The sequence below is a fragment of the Leptopilina heterotoma genome, unplaced genomic scaffold, assembly GCF_015476425.1.
Source record: "Leptopilina heterotoma isolate Lh14 unplaced genomic scaffold, ASM1547642v1 Lhet_135, whole genome shotgun sequence".
Taxonomy (NCBI): Eukaryota; Metazoa; Arthropoda; class Insecta; order Hymenoptera; family Figitidae; genus Leptopilina; species Leptopilina heterotoma.
This window is the reverse complement of record NW_025110854.1, coordinates 1,769,350-1,789,043: the sequence shown is the minus strand read 5'-3', so window position 1 is coordinate 1,789,043 and position 19,694 is coordinate 1,769,350. Positions and strand designations below refer to the sequence as shown.

General features: G+C 25.8%; 1 protein-coding gene across 2 annotated transcripts; it reads left to right on the top strand.

The window, feature by feature from the left end:
• The first annotated feature begins 310 nt into the window (after window positions 1-310).
• Window positions 311-19,091, top strand: LOC122497643. Of its 2 annotated transcripts, none has more exons than XM_043604886.1 (17): window positions 311-717; window positions 2,961-3,130; window positions 3,220-3,396; window positions 3,648-3,787; window positions 3,878-4,196; window positions 4,322-4,435; window positions 4,543-4,875; window positions 4,952-5,063; window positions 6,798-6,864; window positions 7,167-7,499; window positions 7,591-7,782; window positions 7,993-8,124; window positions 8,358-8,491; window positions 8,765-9,103; window positions 9,193-10,996; window positions 13,244-13,984; window positions 17,556-19,091. In XM_043604886.1, the coding sequence occupies exons 1-17, from the start codon at window positions 481-483 to the stop codon at window positions 17,765-17,767; spliced, it is 5,556 nt and encodes a 1,851-aa protein (XP_043460821.1). In that variant the 5' UTR covers window positions 311-480; the 3' UTR covers window positions 17,768-19,091. The 2 variants fall into 2 exon arrangements, with proteins under 2 accessions (XP_043460821.1, XP_043460820.1); XM_043604885.1 differs by having other exon boundaries at window positions 7,134-7,499.
• The last annotated feature ends 603 nt before the right edge of the window (window positions 19,092-19,694 follow it).

Here is a 19,694-nt window from a genome sequence, read left to right as displayed (position 1 = left end):
TATTAAATACTTGAAAGTTATTTCTTTTACATTCAAACTTTATATTTTATGTTTATTTTATTTTTAAAAGAAATAAGAATTTTAATTAATTAAAAATAGAAAAGTAGTTATCTATTTGAATTCAAACTAATTTAAATTGATTTCAATTCCGCGTTTTTTCAAAAATTAAAAAATCAATGTCCCAGAAATTTTTGCGAAACAAGGAACGCAAGGAACGCGAAATTATGGTTTGCGCATGCGCATTGGCGTAGTTTGACGAGCGCCATCTTGTGTTGTAAATGTTTAAACAGTAAGTTAAGCACGCAACACGCACGCCGCCATATTGGACACGGATGTTGTTTCTCCGGGTTGAAGGTGTTTACGCGGCTCTTTAACAAAATTCCAAAATATCGTCTATCAAGTTTTTAAATACAGAACAAGTGTCACTTTCTTTAGGAATTTATTGTTTTATCCAATAATTTGTGACAAATAAACAAAATAATGAGTGAGAGTGATAATGTGATGGAAAATTGTGCGACGTCGAGGGCACGCGATGATGAGAAAGCAATGGGTGACGTCCTGGCGAAAGAGAACAACGAGGATGTTTCACAACAGGAAAACACATTATCCGAAGATAGTCTCACGTTAAATTGTTTAAGGCATGATATTAATGATACGCCGGAATCTGATGCTAATGAACTTTCACCCACTGACACTCCCTTAACTAACTCTGTCGAGGTAAGAATTCTATCTTTTTTTGTTACAAAAAAATAAAAAGAATTCGCCCAGTTTGTCTCTCGCAGATTCTCATGCTTTCACATTTCTTTTTTTTTTTTTAGCACGCTTACATTTGTCCTTAATCTTCCCTTAGCATTAATTCGCGTATGAAAAGATTTTACCTCGGATTATGTCGCGGTACAGAGAGGATTCTGTATTCAATTCGTTGCATATGATTGGTATATTTAAAACAAAGGGAAAAACGAATAATTCGCATTTTATTTGCAAAAGTACGATATCAGTCATCTTTTTACGAAATTTGCTTTTAGAAATGTATTCCAAATGATCAAGTTATTAAAATAAAGGAACAAAAGTATTTTGCAAAGTATTCAATTACTATGTTATAGTTTTTCGTTCTGTAAATTGAATCGTTAATTTGCATAAACTTCCAGGAAACTTGTATATAGTATTTATACTTTAAATGTCAGTTTACTTATTCGATAATGTGTTGTTTGTGTTGAAAGTAAAGCCACCTACAGAATGTTAGTGAAAATGTCAGAATTATGAATAACTCTTAAAAAAATATCTTGTATATTTAATACAATAAAAATGGTTGTTTTTTGTAATTTGATAGAAAATGTAAGATAATATATAACAAATATTTTTCTTCTTTTTATATTATTTACTTTTAGATTTCACAATCATTGTTGTCACAATTATTGTTTTGTAAAAAATTTTTAACAATTCAGTTATTAAATTTGTCATTTGTTTTTTAAAATTCAACTTTTTTTATTTTTTCATACAATAGATCTAAATAAAAAAAAGTTTTTTATCTAATAATTTTTCTTAATTAGTAAAATAATGCTATTTTTGTAAAAAAAATGTGAACCTACTTTAAACATTATTTCAACAATTGTTTATTTAACTCAATAAGAGATTAATAATTTTGTATTAAATTTCATATTTAGTGAAAAATTCAGATTTAATTGCAGCAAACGATAATAACTACTAGTAATATTTTTTTAATAATTTATTAGTAATGAATACATTTAATATAAAACTTACAGCTCAATGCTAAAAATTGTAGAAATAGGAGCAAATTGAAGTCCACATCCACAACGTTGATCAACAAAAATAAATTGTTCACTAAGTAAATTAATTAAAGATAACGCATCAAGATTGCCACAAAAATAGTTAGAAAAAAAAGATTCATGTTTATTTTGATAATAATTATTGTACAATTGAATATTAAATTAAGAATAATACTTGAATGCATTAAACAAATGTTTTTCGTTGATCAACGTTGTGGACTTCAACTTCGTAAATAGGAGAATAAAAAGAAAAACTATTAACTTTTATCGTGTTAGTAATAATAAATAATTAATTTGCAAATTATTTAGCTCATGAGGTATTTAAGTTGAGCAACAAGCCAGCATGAATTTATAATCATTAGATTATTATTGCGATTCATTATGTATACAGTTTTTTTTTCTTACAACGATATAAAGAGAAATTCATAATTATTTTACTTTTTTTTACTTTTTCGTATTATTAATAATAATGATAATAAAATAATAATAAATAAAATAATTACAAAAATAATTCTCAACTAAGTAAATATTTAATTCAATTTATTTTTAATTTTTAGTATATTATTGTTTTTCAAAAACATTTAAATATTAAAAAAATGTCGTTCATTTGAATGTTCAAAACTTTAAGGAAATACTGATACATAAAAAAACTTTTTTTTATCACTAAATGACGTTTGAAACGAACGTTCGTTTATAAATTTCATATACGTCAATTTGTTATTTAAGAAAATTTGATAATAAAAATTATATTTAAAGTAAATTAATTTTTTTTAGTTTTCAGTCTTCGTTAGTATTTATTTTCGTTTATCTCAATCAGTTTTTTAACATTTATTTTGTGATTTTTGTAAGATTATATTTTTTTTACTTAGAAAAATATATTTGTGTTTATATTAAAATAGTTTTAGATTATTTTTTATTGTTATATTATTTTTTTTACAATTATATTGTTATTGTTATATGATCCACAAGTTTTGAGCGTGCAAATGAACGAAATATTTTTATGAATTACTAATTGCAGCAAAAATTATTTAGAAACTTTATTCAATTAATTAATGTTTTTGATTCATGACGCAAAATTGTTGTAATAAAATTTCAATTTGATAAAGAAATATATGAAAATTATTGTTATTGTATAATGAATTTACAATTATTTTATTCATATTATTTTAATAGATGGCGGAAAATTGTGAAAATTTTGATAATACAGAAATGGAAGATAACAAGGACGTGGAGGATAATAACGTTTTATTGGAAAGTAATAAGGACTCTTCGGAAAATTCTTCTGATTCCACTTCACGTCACGTTAAAGATCCTTGTCGATGTGAAATGTGTAGAGTCAAGAGGTAATATTTTTTATTATTATTTTATACGGAAATAATTTTGAAATTTTATATTAATTTCATTTTCTTCAATTTTTCTTTTTTAATAATAGGAGAATTCTTATGGAGGACATGGAAAGGGCATTGAGGCTAAATAGTCTTTGGACAGATTTAAGAAAACACATACATTCTGTTTATCACACAGCAATGACAACTTCTAATGTATCTCACTCGTCAGTTATTCAGAGTGATTCCTCTCGACAGAGCAGCCTACAAAATACTGTTTTACAGTAATTATTACTTGTTTAAAATTTTTTTTGGAAATTAAAATAATAGAATAGAATTTTATTTCTTGATGCTACAATTTTGTCTTACATCTCTTACATTATTAAATTAAAATATTTTACATTCAATTAACACAACTCTATTTTCTTAAATATGAAAATTATATTAAGTTTAATATTTGTTATTTAATTGAACAGCGTAAAATTGCGTAACAATTTCATAAGGTTAATTTTTAATGAACAATTTGTTTTTGCAGATTGTGTAAAAGTGATCCCCATCAACTTTCCATGAGGTTAGTGAGCCAAGCGCAGGAATTCGTGGTGGAAGTCAAGGTTCAACTTTTAACTCTTCTTCAAAATCTAAGGGTTAATCATTTGGCGGAAGTTTTCTTAACAAGTACGTTTATTTTATTTTAATTTTCATTTTTAGAAAAAATAATATTTTTTATATTTCTGTTTTAAAAATTAAAAACAATTTCTGTTTTAGAAATGTTGGATGGATACGATGCCCTGATAGCAACTGCCTTACAAGTTTCGCAGTTAATCAAACCAGTGGAAAAGGAGTATTTTCAGAAATTTAATTTAACATGGGAGTGTTTCAATAAAAAGCTTTATCAGGATTACGTTTATACGGATCCTTTAATCCAAAATAGACTTCCACCATTTATTGGACAGTTGAGGAAGTTGCTGCCTTTAAAAAGCACCGAATACCAGGGGCTCGTTCACAGGTATCTTGCGTTCGATGATGAAATGACAAGGGTCGGTAATCTCTGGCCGGAAGCTGTGCAGTTAATAGACAAACATAAGTAAGTTCGTGAATTAATTTTAAAGAATTTTTAATTTTTAATTCATAATGTATTTTTACAATTTTAAATCCATATTAAAATGTAAAATAACAGTAAATGAAATATAAATATAATTTTTTTTTCAGTATGGAACAAGCGGCGCGATTAATAAAATTGAGAAGATTCAGAAAAGGTTGGGAGACATTTACAACATGGTGGAAACAAGTGCAGCGGCAAGAAACGTATAAGAGACACGAAAGGTATGTAATTTTTGTTTCTTTTTTTGTACTAATTTTCTACATCTAATAAATTTAGTAATTAATTTGTTTTTGAATTAGAAAATTGATCCATTGGTAAATTTTTTCAGATTACAGGAAGTTAATAATGAATTATTGAAGGAATCTCAGGAAGTTAGTTCAACAGGTACTAACGGAAGAGTTCCAAGTCCAGTATGTCTTTTAGATACCCTAAGTATTCCTCCTAAACACGACATTGCACAATTTTTACTTGATGCTAAAACGTCACACCAAAGGTTAGTTGATGTTCTAAAGTCGATCATCGTTTCAAAGGACCATTTAACTATGAAAGATTATGGTATAAATATGCCCAATCATCCGCACATGAATGATCTCGAATTTCAATGTGGGTTCGAATGTGCATCGACTGTCATTCAGTCTTTTGCTACATTGATCGCAAAAAGGTAAAAGATAACTTGAACTTTACTGTAACGTTCAAAATCAATAATAATACATGTTAATTGAGAAATTTCGTTTTAGACGAACTAGAAGCAATTGCAGTGAAAATCATGTTGATCCGTCATTGACCATCGACGAAGAAAATTGTACTTACTGCACTTTGTCACCTCTCTTAAATTCTAATCTCTTCATGGTAAAAATAAATATCAATTTGTCTTTTTAAAATTACGTTATCAGGGCTCGAACTAAGTCCGTAAATCCCGTAATGGTCCTTAAATTTGCTTAAAGTCCGTGAAAGTATTTTTTTTTTTAAAAAGGTCCGTAAAGTCTGTAATTTATTTATTAATTTAGATATATAGAGAAAAGACGAAAAGATCGTAAATTTTATTACGATATAATTTGAAAAATTTTAGAGAAATTACAAATGATTGCAGAAATTCAATTATTTTCAAAATTTTTTTTAAATTCTTGTAAAAATTTCAATAATTTTTATAAATAATAAAATTCTTCTCCAAAATTCAATTATTTTCATAAATAATAAAACTCATTGCAGATTTTCAATTATTTGTAATACAATTTATTTTAATCGAATTCCTTGAAAAATGTAATTACATGTTCTTAAAAATTTTATTAAAATTCGTCGAAAGAATTCAATTATTTAAAAATTTATTGATAAAATTCCTTATGAGAATTTAATTTTAAGAAACATGCAATTATTCAATAAATTGTTTTTTTTGTATTTAAATAATTGAATTCTAGTAGAATTTTCAAATAAAAATTGATTTAAAAATGGATTTCAGTTAAAATTTTAAATTATAATTGAATATTAAAAGCATTAGAGTGTAAATTTTTAGGAATAATTGAATTTGGAAAAGGTGTCAAATTAAAATCTTTGAAAATCTGAATTTTTCATATTTATAATTAACAATTTTGTGGAATTAATTTTTTTTTTGATATTATTTTAAGTTATTATTTTCTAATATATATTTAATTGAAGAATTTACGAATAATTGAAATTTTGTAAAATTAAATTGTAAACAAATGAATTTGAAAACTCTCAAAGAACTTTTTCAAAAATTATTAAAAATTTATAGAAGAATTTTACTTAAAAACACGAAAAAAAATTTAATTTTGGAAAAGTTACAATGAATTATTGCAGAAATTAAATTATTTTCAAGAGTAATAATATTCTTCGCAAAAATTAAATATTGTTCAAAAATTATAAAATTCTTCTTAGGGATTCAATTATTTTTACAAATAATAAAACTCATCGCTTAATTTCAATTATTTTTAATACAATTTTAATCGAATTTCTGGAAAAATGTAATTGTTCTTAAAAATTTTATTAAAATTCGTCGAAAGAATTCAATTATTTAAAAATTTATTGATAAAATTCTTTATGGGAATTGAATTTTAAGAAACATGCAATTATTCAATAAATTGTTTTTTAGTATTTAAATAATTGAATTCTATTAGAATATTCTAATAGAAATTGGTTTAAAAATTAATTTCAGTTAAAATTTTAGATAATAATTGAATTTTGAAATTAATATTTTGAAAAAGTTTTATCGAATTTTTTTGAAATTATTTCAAGTTTTCATTTTCTAATATATATTTACTTGAAAAATTTACGAATAATTGAAATGTAAAATTGAATATTGTAAACAAATGATAATTGAATTGATAATGATTTTATCACTCGGTCATCTTTAATTATTATAAAACACGAAGAAATCGAACGATATCTTCATGTTTTATAGTTATGAAAAATTTGATTTCTAGTTTTAAGTAAAATGTTCTTATTTGACTCGGACTGGTTATATTTTTGTCAGTAATTGGTCCGTAAATTTCGCATTTTTAAATACTTTCACTGGTTCGAGCCCTGCGTTATAAAAATAATGTAGTCAAATGCGATTTTCATTTATAGATGAAGGAGCTGTCAACAGAAGAGGAATCACTTTCTAAAGACAAATCAGTCAATAACGATATTGCTGGTAATTAAAATGTTTTCTAAATTAAAAATTTTTCACAATATATTATATATTGTGAAAAATTTTTATTATATTTAATTTTATATTTTATATTATAAATTATAATAATTATAATTATAATAATAATAATAATAATAATAATTATAATTATTATTATAATTATTTTTTTTTTATTTTATATTATTTTTTTATATTTTTTTTTTTTTTTATTATATTGATTATATTTTATATTAATATTTTTGTTTGACATATAAAAATTGTTTAATACGCAGGAATGGAAAAATATATAGACACAAATTTTTCAGCCATCAAAGATCTTTATAATCATGTGAATTCAGCGATACCGGGTGATAATTTCGATACTTTGATAACGCAAGAAAATTTGTCAACAAATTTTGATAGCATTGAATCGAAAACACTCGTTGAATGTGAAACTGAAAATGATGATTCTGAGGAGAAGAGGCCTAATTGTGTCGCGGAGGATGTCGATTTTAGAAAATTTGATTTTCAATCTTGTCCCTGTGTCTATCAACATACCAAAGATATCGCTGAGAAACGAAAAGAAGTCGATAATCCACCTTGCCCTTGTTTGTTAAATTCAAAACGTAAACTCGATGCGTGTCCATGCTTAAGTACGAGTAAGTTAATATAATTGAATAAATGGTTTTAATTTAAAAGCTAAAAACTCATTATAACATAATGTATGAAATATTTATTTCTCACCTCCAGATGATATTGATATTATGCCAAATGGTCACTTGGAGGAGCAGCCCATTGCAGTGGCTACCCCGAAATCTAACGAGGAACCCCTGGAAGTTGTAATGAAACCAAGTTCGACGATTTCTGCTCAAATACAAACGAGACACTCGACGACGCAAACAAGAAATTCAACTCATCACCATAATCGCACTTCTTGTCAAGGTAATTAATTACTTTTCTCTTTTTTTGAAAATACAAAAAAGAATCAAGTCTGAAATTATTATTCCTACTTGAAAAACTTAATGAATTTAGTTATGAAACCTAATTAGATGAAAATAAAATGAAGATATTATGAGAACTTATTTGATGAAAAATGAATGCTGTATTTGGAAATGAAAATTATATGATAAAATCGAAAAATTCTATTTTTAGGTTCTGCGCATTCTCACGATGTCAAAACTTCAAATTCAAGTCACAAGGCTCACAATCATGGTTCACAGTCTTCCATCGCTTGTCACAAACAACACGTTGTCGAACACATTAAAAGAGTATCTTGTAGCGATTGTAAGTATTTATATTTGTTTCTCTGTGTAGAGGCAGAATTTCAATTGAAATATTTATACACTTAATAATTAATACAATTTTAGAGAATTTTCAAATAAGGACAAATTTACTAATTACTTGTGTTTTTATTTACGCACTATTGTATTATACACATACATTTTTGAGAAGCTCGTGGTAAATATTGTCTGTTTACGTTATTCTACAATGATTGATATTTTTCTCTTGCGTTGTAGTGAGTCCCGGTGACGGCGATTGTTCTGATTCAGGAAGCAGTCACGAAGATTCTTGTTCAACAAGTAGTTCATCGCCACGAGATTCAAATCGACATTGCGATTGCTGTTACTGTGAAGTCTTCGGTCACGGAGTTGTACGTTTCTAATTCATTTTCTTTTAATATTTAGTTTGAAAGTTTTTCATTTCATTTTGACATTTTAATCGTGAGTAATGGCGAAATTAGCCGATGAAAAAGAAAAAGATACGCGGAAAAAGGTTGTAAGTAAAATTTTCTTTTTGTTATTTATTTTAATTTTTATTTATTAATATAACGAATGGATTTTGCATTAAATTGTAATAATTTGAAAAATTTTGAATTTAGAGGGAAAATTTGCTTTTAAAATAATGAATTTTTTTTATTTTATAGACTTCTGTTGCTCTTGTCAGTCGTAATTATAACGAAATGAGGGATAGATTGAGACAATTGTTAACGAAAAAGAAAGCAACCAAGTGTAAAGCTGTGTGTAGCCCGTCAAAAAGTTCTGCGGAATCCTTGCCCTCTAATACAAATTCGGAATCGAAGACGACAACGTCAAGTCATTCGGCGCCAAGGTCCAATACACCTTTATCCACAGCTTCAACTGTTCTTCTTGATAATAGAGATCAAAGAGATTTAGACGCTTTACTCGAGTATATAGAGGGCAGTCAAAATGGGAAGAGAGATAATAAAAAGGCTGAAAAAAAGGCGCGACAGAAACAACGAAAGGTAATTTTTTTCACTTTTAATATATTTTAATTAATTTTCATTATTAAGATCAATTTGGATTTTAACATTTTTTCTTCTTTTTATTAAAGCTCGATGAGAAGCTTAAACAAGAGCGACTGGAAGACGAGAGACAGAAATTGATAGAAATACAAAAGAAAACGCCCGAAGTAACTATCACTGTTGTCGATCCTCAAAGGCCAATGCCACAGAGATTTCATTCACATCGAAATCTCCCGGAGGTTTCCATTCTTCCAGCGTCACCGCCTGTCGTGTCGAATGTTTTAAAACCGAATAATATTAAGAATAAGAAAAAAGACAAGTTTGAAACTCCCACTAACATTAACGTTACCAATAAAACTAACGCTAAAACGAAAACCACAGCTCAAGCAAATCAAAAGACTAAAAGCTCAATCTCCATTGACAGGGTCGATGGAATTTCAAATTCAACCCAAAACACAAAGAATAACAATAAAAAGGAGAAAGGCGGCAATGCGAAAGGCAATAAAACCGGGAATTTAAATAATAACAACAACAATAGTAAAAATACCGGTAAACAAACACAACCACCGCCTGCTCCATCTCCACCCCCGCCACCCATTGACGAATCCACATTGACGAAAAAAGAACGCAAAAAATTGAGACGCGAAATGAGAAAAATGGAAGAAGCCAAAAAGGAAACAGAAAATCAACTACAAATTGTGACAATAAAACGTGTCATGGAATCGAATAGTGCCGAACCAACCGTGACTATCACTCTCAAAGGTCAAACACCCGCTGAAGATAAAGTATTATTCACCCTCGTCAATGGACAAACGAAAGAGCCCACCAAGACCGAACAGGGACAGACAACTTCCGGGAAAAAGAAGAAAAAGGGCAAAAATACTAATAACTCGAATCAAGCCAGCAATAACAATCAAGTCAACACCAGTAATCAAGTAACTCAAAATAAAACCCAACAAACCAACGTCAAAACCAACAAAAACGAAAATAAAACTGTTAAACAGGCCGTTAAACAAACCACAAACAATGAAAAATCCAAAGGCGCAAAACAAGTCGATTCTTCAAAAAATCAACAGCAACAACAACAACAACAGCAGCAGCAGCAGTCTTCAGCCGAAGTGAAACCAACAAAGAAAAATAAAAAGAATTCCGAGAACAAAGAAAACGTCTCCCAGTCACAAAATAATGCCACAAAGAATAAAAATCAACAACAGAATCTCGTGAGCAAGAAACAAAATAAAAACAACTCGTCACCCCAAGTGCAGCAGGAAAAGAAACAACCCAATAATAACAGCAGTAGCAACAACAACAACAACGAAACGGGCAATAAGAAAGTGATGAAACAACAAGAGCAGAATAAAAATGTTCAAAAGGAAGCCAAAAAGAACAATAAAAGTGGAAATAATAAGGCTAATAGCAATAATAATAATAATAACAATAATAATAGTAGTAGTAGTAATTGTACTGGTGGAAATGTAACCGCAACCGCCAATAAGACTGATAATCAGAAGAATCAAACAAAAAGTAATCAGAATAGTGGTAATAAAAAGAAGAAGCAAAATGTTGATGTTCAACGTTCTGTTAATGAATGTGTTACGCCACCATTGAGTAGTCAATTTAAGGATATTAGCGCAAATTCTAAAATTAATATTGAGAATCTCAAGCTGCCGCCCGGTATTACGATTACAAAAGTTGACACGCCCGTCAAGCCTTTTCCATTGAAAATTGCACAGAAGCTCAAACCGACAAATCCACCGAAGCAAACGACAATTATTGCTTCGCCAATGAGCAATACTCCGTCCGGCTACGCCAATCCCCAAGGCAATGGTAATGTTATTGTTGTTGATACTGGAAAGCTGAAGCAGGATTTAATTCCGAAAAATTCAGATAAAGGTAAGATTTTCATTTTTAGTTCTGGAAAAGGAAGACTATAAAGAAAAAGAAAAATTGTTTTCGAATTGTTTTAATTTCATTTTTCATTTTTAGTTTTAAATGTCAATTATTAAAGTTTTAAGTTTCGATTTTTAAACCCTAATCTCTTCACTTCGATGATTCCAATCTATTTTTTAATTTTTAGTTCCAATTTTTAATTGCATTTAAATTTTTACTTTTTAATTAAATTTTTTAAGCATTAATTTATGATTTCGTTACATTTTTAAATTCGTTTTCATTTTAATCTTTGAATTTCAAGGTTCAGTTGCAATGGTTTAATTGTAATTTTAAGTTCTATATTTCAATTTCCGAAGATTTTTATATATACAATTTTCATATTCGAATCTTTAAACTTTAAATTTCTGCTTTTATTTTATTTAGTTATTATTTTTCAGATTCAATCTTTTATTATTTTGGTCTTATTTTTCAATTATCTACTTAAGTTTTGATATTTAATAGTTTTTAGTTATTTATTTATATTTTTATAAAACATATGTAATCATATTTATTTTTATTTATTTATAGATCTTAATTTGTAAATTTTAATCTTTTAATTTCAGTTATTTAGTTCCATATGTTGAATATTGATTTTGTTTAGTTGCAATTTTTTAATTTTAATTTTTTCTTTCAAGTTTTAGTAACAAAACTTTAAATTACATGGTTTGAAGTTTCTTTTTTGAATTCTGAATTTTTAAACTTGAAAGACTGAATCTTTTATAATTTCAAGTTCTTAATTACATAGATATTTTGAATATTACATTTTTCGTTACAATTTTTCAATTTGAACTTTATTTCAATTTTTAATAACAAATTTGTAAACTTGAATCTTTTAATTTCAATTTTTTAATTACATATTTTGAATATTAAATTTTTCGTTACAATTTTTTAATTAATTTTAATTTTAATCTAATTTTAATTTTAATTTAATTTTAATTTTAATTTTAATTTTAATTTTAATTTTAATTTTAATTTTAATTTTAATTTTAATTTTAATTTTAATTTTAATTTTTAATTCTAATTTGAGGTTTCTTTTTCGAATTTCTTCTAGTTTTTTTCTTAATTTGTAAAATTGAATCCTCTAATTTCAATTTTTTTAGTTCCATATTTTAAATTTTCAAAATTTAAATTTCATTCTTTGAATATTAATTGTTTAGTTGCACTTTTTAATTTTAATATTTTTTTCATTTTATAGTAACAAAACTTTTTATAACAATTTGAAATTTATTTTTTGAATTTCTAGTTTTTTGTCTTAATTTTTAATCTTGAATCTTTTAATTTCAAGTTTTTAATTACATATTTTGAATATATTAGATTTTTCATTGCAATTTTTTAATTTTAACTTTATTTTAATTTTTAATAATAAATTTGTAAACTTTAATCTTTTAATTTCAATTTTTTAGTTCCATATTTTAAATATTTCTTTTTTAATTACAATTTTTTAATTTTTATTTTATTTCAATGTTTAGAAACAAATTTTAAATTTCTTTTTTACTTTCTAAATTTTTTTGTTTTAATTTTTATATATTTTAATTTATAAAGTCTTTAGTTAGGTACAAATTTTGAATTTCCATTTTTTAACTGAAACAAAAAGTACAAAATCAAAATTAAATGATTTATATTTTTAGATTGAAAACGAATTTTAGGAATTAAAACATGAGATTAAAAATAAAATGTCATAAATGTAAAATAAAGAATAAAAAATCAGAACTAAAGATTTGATTTTAAAAAATTTTTATTTTTTTTTGTTACTTTTATTAAAAATTTCTACTTCTTAAGAATAAATAATTTTATTTTTAAAGTTTAAACTATTCTTAGTATGATTGTTTTGATTTAAAATCATTTTTTAATAGAATGAAAGAAAAAATTCATTTTGACTGAAAAAAGTTTTTTATTTTTGTAATAAATCTATCATCTTTTTTTTGTAAATTTCAATAATTGTTTAAAAATATTTTAAAATAAGACTTTTAATACATTCAAAATTATTTTAAACCCTTCAATTTCTGTATTTTATAATCCTTAGAAACACAATTGTCTTTAAAGATTTGAATTTTACAGAATTTTAAATTTTCTTCCTCCTTTTCTCTTTCGAGCTTTGCACATTTTTTTTATCTATCTAAGCAATTATTTCGTAAATAAATATTTTAAAAATGTGTTTGAAAAACGAAATATTATCAAATCAACTGATGCCGTTTTTCATTTGATTTTCAGATGCAACAAAGGAATCTCAAGGTGGCAAAAAGAAGAAAAAGAAGAAGAACAAGAATGCCGCTAATCAAAATCCATCGTCATCATCATCTTCATCAAATTTGACACTATCACAAAGAAACGATCACTCTGGCAATGACCATGGCGACGATGTGGCGAAAATCCTTCACAATCCACAAACAAATATGGTGACAATTAGAAATCCAGCATTTGGTCCACCGAAAATGGAACCCGTCTCTCAACAAGCAGCAATAATAAAAGTCTCAGAGAATGGTATGGTGACAATTCGAAGTCCAGCATTGCAGCAAGCCATCAATGCCGGTTTAACGCCACCACCGAAACCCGACTTCATCATTAAAGGCGATTTAAATGCCACAAAATCAAATAAACAAAACAATGGCATTATACCGTCGAGTATTACCGAAATACGCAGTCGACTATCAACGGAATGCACCAGTTTAAGTGATCTCGCTAATATTCAAATCAGTAAAGTGGCAAGCGGTCAACCAATACCCGAAAGTGGAATCAATCTCAAGGGTACGAGTGTAACATTAACCAAGGTGAGAAATCCTGAGACAGCAACGACAACGACAACGTTTGACGAACAGGCGAAAACAGCTGTAAGGGAGGCGATTAATGCGTCGATGACGGTTTCAAGTGGCGGCACCACAACCAGCAAGGGGAAGAAAAAGAAAAAGCGCGGAAATGGCGCGAGGCAAAGCGGCGATGACTGGAACCTCGTTGGTGAGAAACAACAATAATCAAACTTTAATCATGTAAATTTCCGCTTCTTTTATTTGTTTTTAAAAACCGAAAAAGAAAAGTTTTTTTTTGAGAGAGAGACAAATTAAAATCGACAGAAAGCTGACATTGTCAATTGTACACGAAATGGAATTTTACTTTTTGAAAAATACGATTTATAGAAAAAATAGGCGTTTTCGTAGTCGAGAAAGAGGAAAAATTTTGTATTATCGCAGCTTTTTCCCCTTATCCTTCTCTTTGACTTAATTTTTTCTTCAAGATTTATCTCAATTTTTTGCGAGTATTGTCAAGTCCTTTTTTTGGGCACCTGCACAACACAACACACATCTCACTCACAATTTAAGATCTCACTACCTTTTTGCTAAGTTTTACCTCACAAATAGATTTCTATATTTATCGTTGTAATATACAATTTAGATTATTTACTTCTTTGTCTCCTTGAGGTCTTGTTATTCAGTGGTCATGTTTTTCAATAAGATACGTGACCACTGAATAACAAGACCTTTAAGGTATTTATTGCTAGTCCAAGCCTTTTTTCTCTCCATCTCTTTTAATAAAAAGATTGTCCGTACTACGAAAGGAGCGCGTCTTTTTACTTTTAGTCTACATGTTTAAGGTATACTTCTTTGTTTTTTTAGATTTTCAAAACAAAAAAAAATTCGCGTATACTAATTATACTTTGTATAGAAAAAGAGAAACTGTTTTTTTTGTTGAAAAAATAGCCCTAGCTTTCTAAAGCAAAAAAAAGAAAACCAAATGTGATATTCAAATACAGGGAAACTAGATATATATTTACAAAAAAACAAAAAAGGAGATATTTTTTATCTGCTGATTACACACAAAAAAAAATAATAACAATAAAATGACATTTTTTTCTCGAAAAATATTCAAATTCTATATTTTCTTCTGAACTGAACATTTATTTCCTGATTGCTGCATGGGTTCGATTTTTTCGTATAAAATATTATTCTCCAATTTGTTTCGAAATAATTTCTCGATTTCCTTGTGATAATTTTTCGATATTTTAAGAAGAAGAAAAAAAAGATGACTTCTTTTTTTTCGAATTCGTTGATGGAAAAAAGACAATTTTTATTTAAATTTTAAGATGAATAATGTGAAGGTTTGTTAGTTTGTCGGAATGTTGTGTTTATTTCGTTTGAATAAAAAGTGTATTTTAAAACAAGTTTTGGATAATATTTCTTTGTCGGGATTATATGTTTTTTTTGTTATTGCTGTTTGATCACTAGTTTTTTTTCTTTTATTTATTTATTTATTTATTTTTTTTTTGAAAGAAATTGGGGTGTAAAAATAGAATTTTGCATCCCGTACCCATGCAGTACGTCGACAAATGTACAGCAGATGCCGACATTTACCCGATTCCTTTTCTGCATTCAAAAGCCTTTTTCCACTTCCATTCACGGTGAAGTTCAACTAAACAAAAATAAAAGCAAATAAATAATAATTAAATTTAAAAAATTACTAATTAATCAAATACAGAAAATAAATTTATTAAAATTTAAATTTTCGCTTTAATTGCTATTTTATTTGAATTTTTAAAAAAATTGTACATAGTTTTATTTTATTTTCAAAAATTTATTTTATAATTGTAAGTTGAATTTTATTTTGGATAATTGTCTAAATTGCACGCTTTAGAATATTTATTGCTCACTTATTGCACTGAGAAAAATTACAATTAAATATGAGAAATAAATTTTATGTAAGGAATTCTTTTACGATTTTAAGGAAACATAAGTTTAGTGTCATAATGCAACAATTTTTCTTCAAGAAACAAAAAAATAACTTTATAATATTTTTTTCATTTTCAGGAAGAATAGGAATTTTTAGTTTTATTGTATTTTTCAGAAAAATGAAGATAAATCTTAGTGAAATTGAAAATCTTTTCTTGTTAATTATGAAATATTTAAATTTAATTTTGAAAATTTTTTAAAACTGAAATTGCGGTTTTGTCCAAATTATTTTTATTTTTTTGATTTTTTACACTTTTAACGATGTCTTTACAATTTTTTTCTCATTTTTTACAATTAAAACAATTTTTTGGACTTTAAATAAAAATCTATATAAAATTGTTTTTCTTTTGAAATCGTAAAATAATTATTAGTCAAATTTATGTACAATTTATTCCTTTCACTAATTTAATATACTTATATAGTCGTAAATTTTAATTTAAATGTTGCACAGTTTCTTATAAGTTAAAATTAAATAATTTTAAATTATATTATTTTATATTTTATAATCAAATATTATATTATATATATTGTATATTTATAATTAATTTTAGTTTTTATTCAAGAAAAAAATTCTCAATTTTTAAGTATTTTTTTATTTCATAAATTTATTGTTTTAAAATTATTTTCATATTTTTATAATTTTTATTTTTATTTTTATTTCAATTTTTATAAATTTATTTGTAAATTCTATAAATTTACAAAGTGAGCACAATATATAATGTTTGTTAATTAAATAATTTAAGTAAAAGAGCTCTAAAGAGCATTGCTATAATTTTTATTTTTTAAAAAAAGTACAAATTCTAAAAAAAAATTGTTGATAGAAATTCAATTCAAATTTGGATAAGTATTGAATAATTAAAAAAAAATTGATAATAAACGAATTTTAGATAAATTGGGATTAAATGAATATATTTTAATATAATTTATTATCACATTTATAAAAATTATTCTATCATAATTGAAACAAATTTATTTTGGTTTCATTAAAATTTTACTTTTTATAAAAAAAATTCTTTTTTCAATTGCTTTTCATTTATTTTTTTACAAAAAGATTTAAATTTTGGAAATTATAATTAATATATTTTTTACGAAAAGTAAATAAAGAGGAGAAAAAGTACAAAACGAGCACAAAAACAAATGTAATATAAGGAAAATCAGACGCAACAATTTTTAAAAACCTTAAATAAGAGTATATCTTTGATTTGTAGTAACAAATTAAAAAAAAATTTCGACTAAATTTTTCCCATGACAAAAATTTAATTTAACTTTTTCATTGAAACAGAAATAGCAAATACGTTCAAACAAGTGAAATTTTCCATTTTTCGATATTTTTACTTAAAAATAATATTTCATTATTAAAATAATAATAATAATTATTATTAATTTTATTTTTTAAATAAACAAAAATAAATTTTTTCAATTATATAATAAATAATCTGTAATTAAATATATTACATTAAACACAATAAATAATAGTAATAATAATTATTTTTATATTATCTTTTGTTAGGTTTTTATTATTACTATTATTTTTATCTGCTTATTTTAATTTTAATTTTTTTTATTTTTATAGATAAATTCTATTTTAAATTATAGTTAAATTCTTATTGATATTGTGCACATTTTGGAAAACTTGTATTGTTAAAAAATTTTTTTTAAGAAAGCATGGGAGCGCAAGTAGAAAAGAAAGAAAATTAATAAAATATATGTTCTTCTGTATTTTTTTTAAGTATTTATTTTGTAATCTTTCTTTTTATAAAAAAAGCACTTGCCGATCTCTAGTATTGAGAGCGTGTCTTTTGCAGAGAGTGTATTCACGCCAAAAGATATAGACCTCGAGGACGGTGAAATGGACGATGCTGAACGTGAGCTGGAAGCCTTTAAGAGATTTTGTCTCCAATCTGTGCCACCCCCACGAAAGGAGAAGGTGAATCTAAATATCAAGGACATCGTTCTGAAAAAGAAATCATCATCATCAACATCTGCCGCTGCAACGGCCGTTATTGCCGCCAATTAAAACTAATTAATTTTCTTTCTTTTTTTTTTCATTTAAACATATATCCGTCTCTCTTCACTTTTACAAAAATGAAAAAAAAAAAAAATTCTACTAAAACTACTGCCAATTTTTTTTGAAAATCAAGTCAGATTTTCAAAGAAGAAAAAAAAATGAATCATTTTTCCCGGTTTTTAAAAGGTGAAAAAATATAAGTATTTTAGAGGAGGGTTGGGGGTGAGGTAAAAAAAGTGGCAGAGCAACCTGAGGCGAAATTCCATGAGAAGAAGTATATTTCTTTTTCAATTGTTTATATTTTATATATATATACAGTAAATCTGTGATCGTTCAAAGTATTTTTTTCGGCAAAAAAAAAGCTTCTTCTCTTTGATGAGCTCTTAGATTATAAATAATATAAAATGTATATGTATGTATTTACGTGTTGTAGAAAAAATTTTTTTTTAACAAATTATTAGAGAAATTCCAAGCTTTAAAAAAAAGTTGCGTTCGAACCTGGAAGATGAAGTTAGATTTTCAAATTGAATCTTGCCTTTTTTTAAAATAATTATATCTCACCGAATCAACCAGGATCGTAAGTTGCTCTGCTTTTTCTCGTGCACAGTCACAAATTATATATAATATATTTTTTTTCTAATAAGTAATTTAAAAAGTGCACTTTTTTAATTCGTATTTTATTGTGTCACTTTTTTGTTGTTTTTTTTGCGAAAAGTTGAAATTTTGTTTAAAAACAAAATAAAACAAGACTTGAGAGAGAGAATAGAGAGAAAGAGAGAACCGTTTATTGGTCGCTCAAGTTTTTTTAAAAAAAAAATATTCTCCTTTTGCTCAGTCTCTCAGCCTTTAATTTGCGATTAGTTAAAAAAATAATAATGATAATGAAATGTTTAATAATCGTGAAGACGCGATTGTCTTATTAATTGTTAATTACTGTATACGAATGAATTTAGACGATTTATAAATTATATATATATATATATAAATATATATAGATATGAAAGGAAAGGATACGTCAGCTTTGGACGCACTTGAATTTTTTTAGTGGTGATTTTTTTTAGGAAATAAATCGTCAATTGTATATATGAAATAATGAGAAACGTATTAATTCGCAGGAGAAGAATTTATTTCTATCGACGCGATAAAGAAAAAAAGAAAAAAAAAGAAACGATCCTTGTAAATGGATCAAAATTTTTTTTCCCGCGAGTTCTCTAATGTAAAGAGCCTCGTTTCCTTGTTGGCATTTCATTATAGGATATAGAATATTCTAGTGATATTGTATTTGTAGAATAGCTTTTCATACATCAAGATACATTTCGTCAAGAAGATATAATCAAGTCTTATTCTTTATCAATGAAACCTTCTCCTTGCGCATTGTCAGATTTTTATTCTACTTTTCTTTTTTTTGCCATTTTGTCTAAGAAGAGGTAAAAATATTTTTTATCAAAATTTAAAACATTTTCATACATTTATTGAAGAATTTCCTGGATTGGAATCGGTCAGAGAAAATGAAATTGCTCAGGGAAATCAGAGTAATCTCAAGATATTTTGTTAAAAGTTTTCGAAAAATATTAAATTCAATTAAATTTCCAGAATTATTACAAAAAATTTTGTTTTTTTAATGACCAAAATATTTTTGAAGAAGTTGAAAACCTAGAATTTTTTCTCATTATGAAAACTTTCAATTTACAATAAATATCAAAACAATGACTTGATTTTTTCGTATTTCTGTAAATAATTAAAATTATTTTAAATATTTTAAGTCTAGAATAAATTTCTTTATTTTATTAATTATTATTATTAAACTAGCCAAACTATCCGCGCGCAAGCGCGAGGGAATGTTGTATCGAACTGCTTATTTTAAACAATTTAAACTCCATTTTATTTAAAAAAATGTTTAAAGAAATAATTATTATTACCTAACAAAAAGATTGAA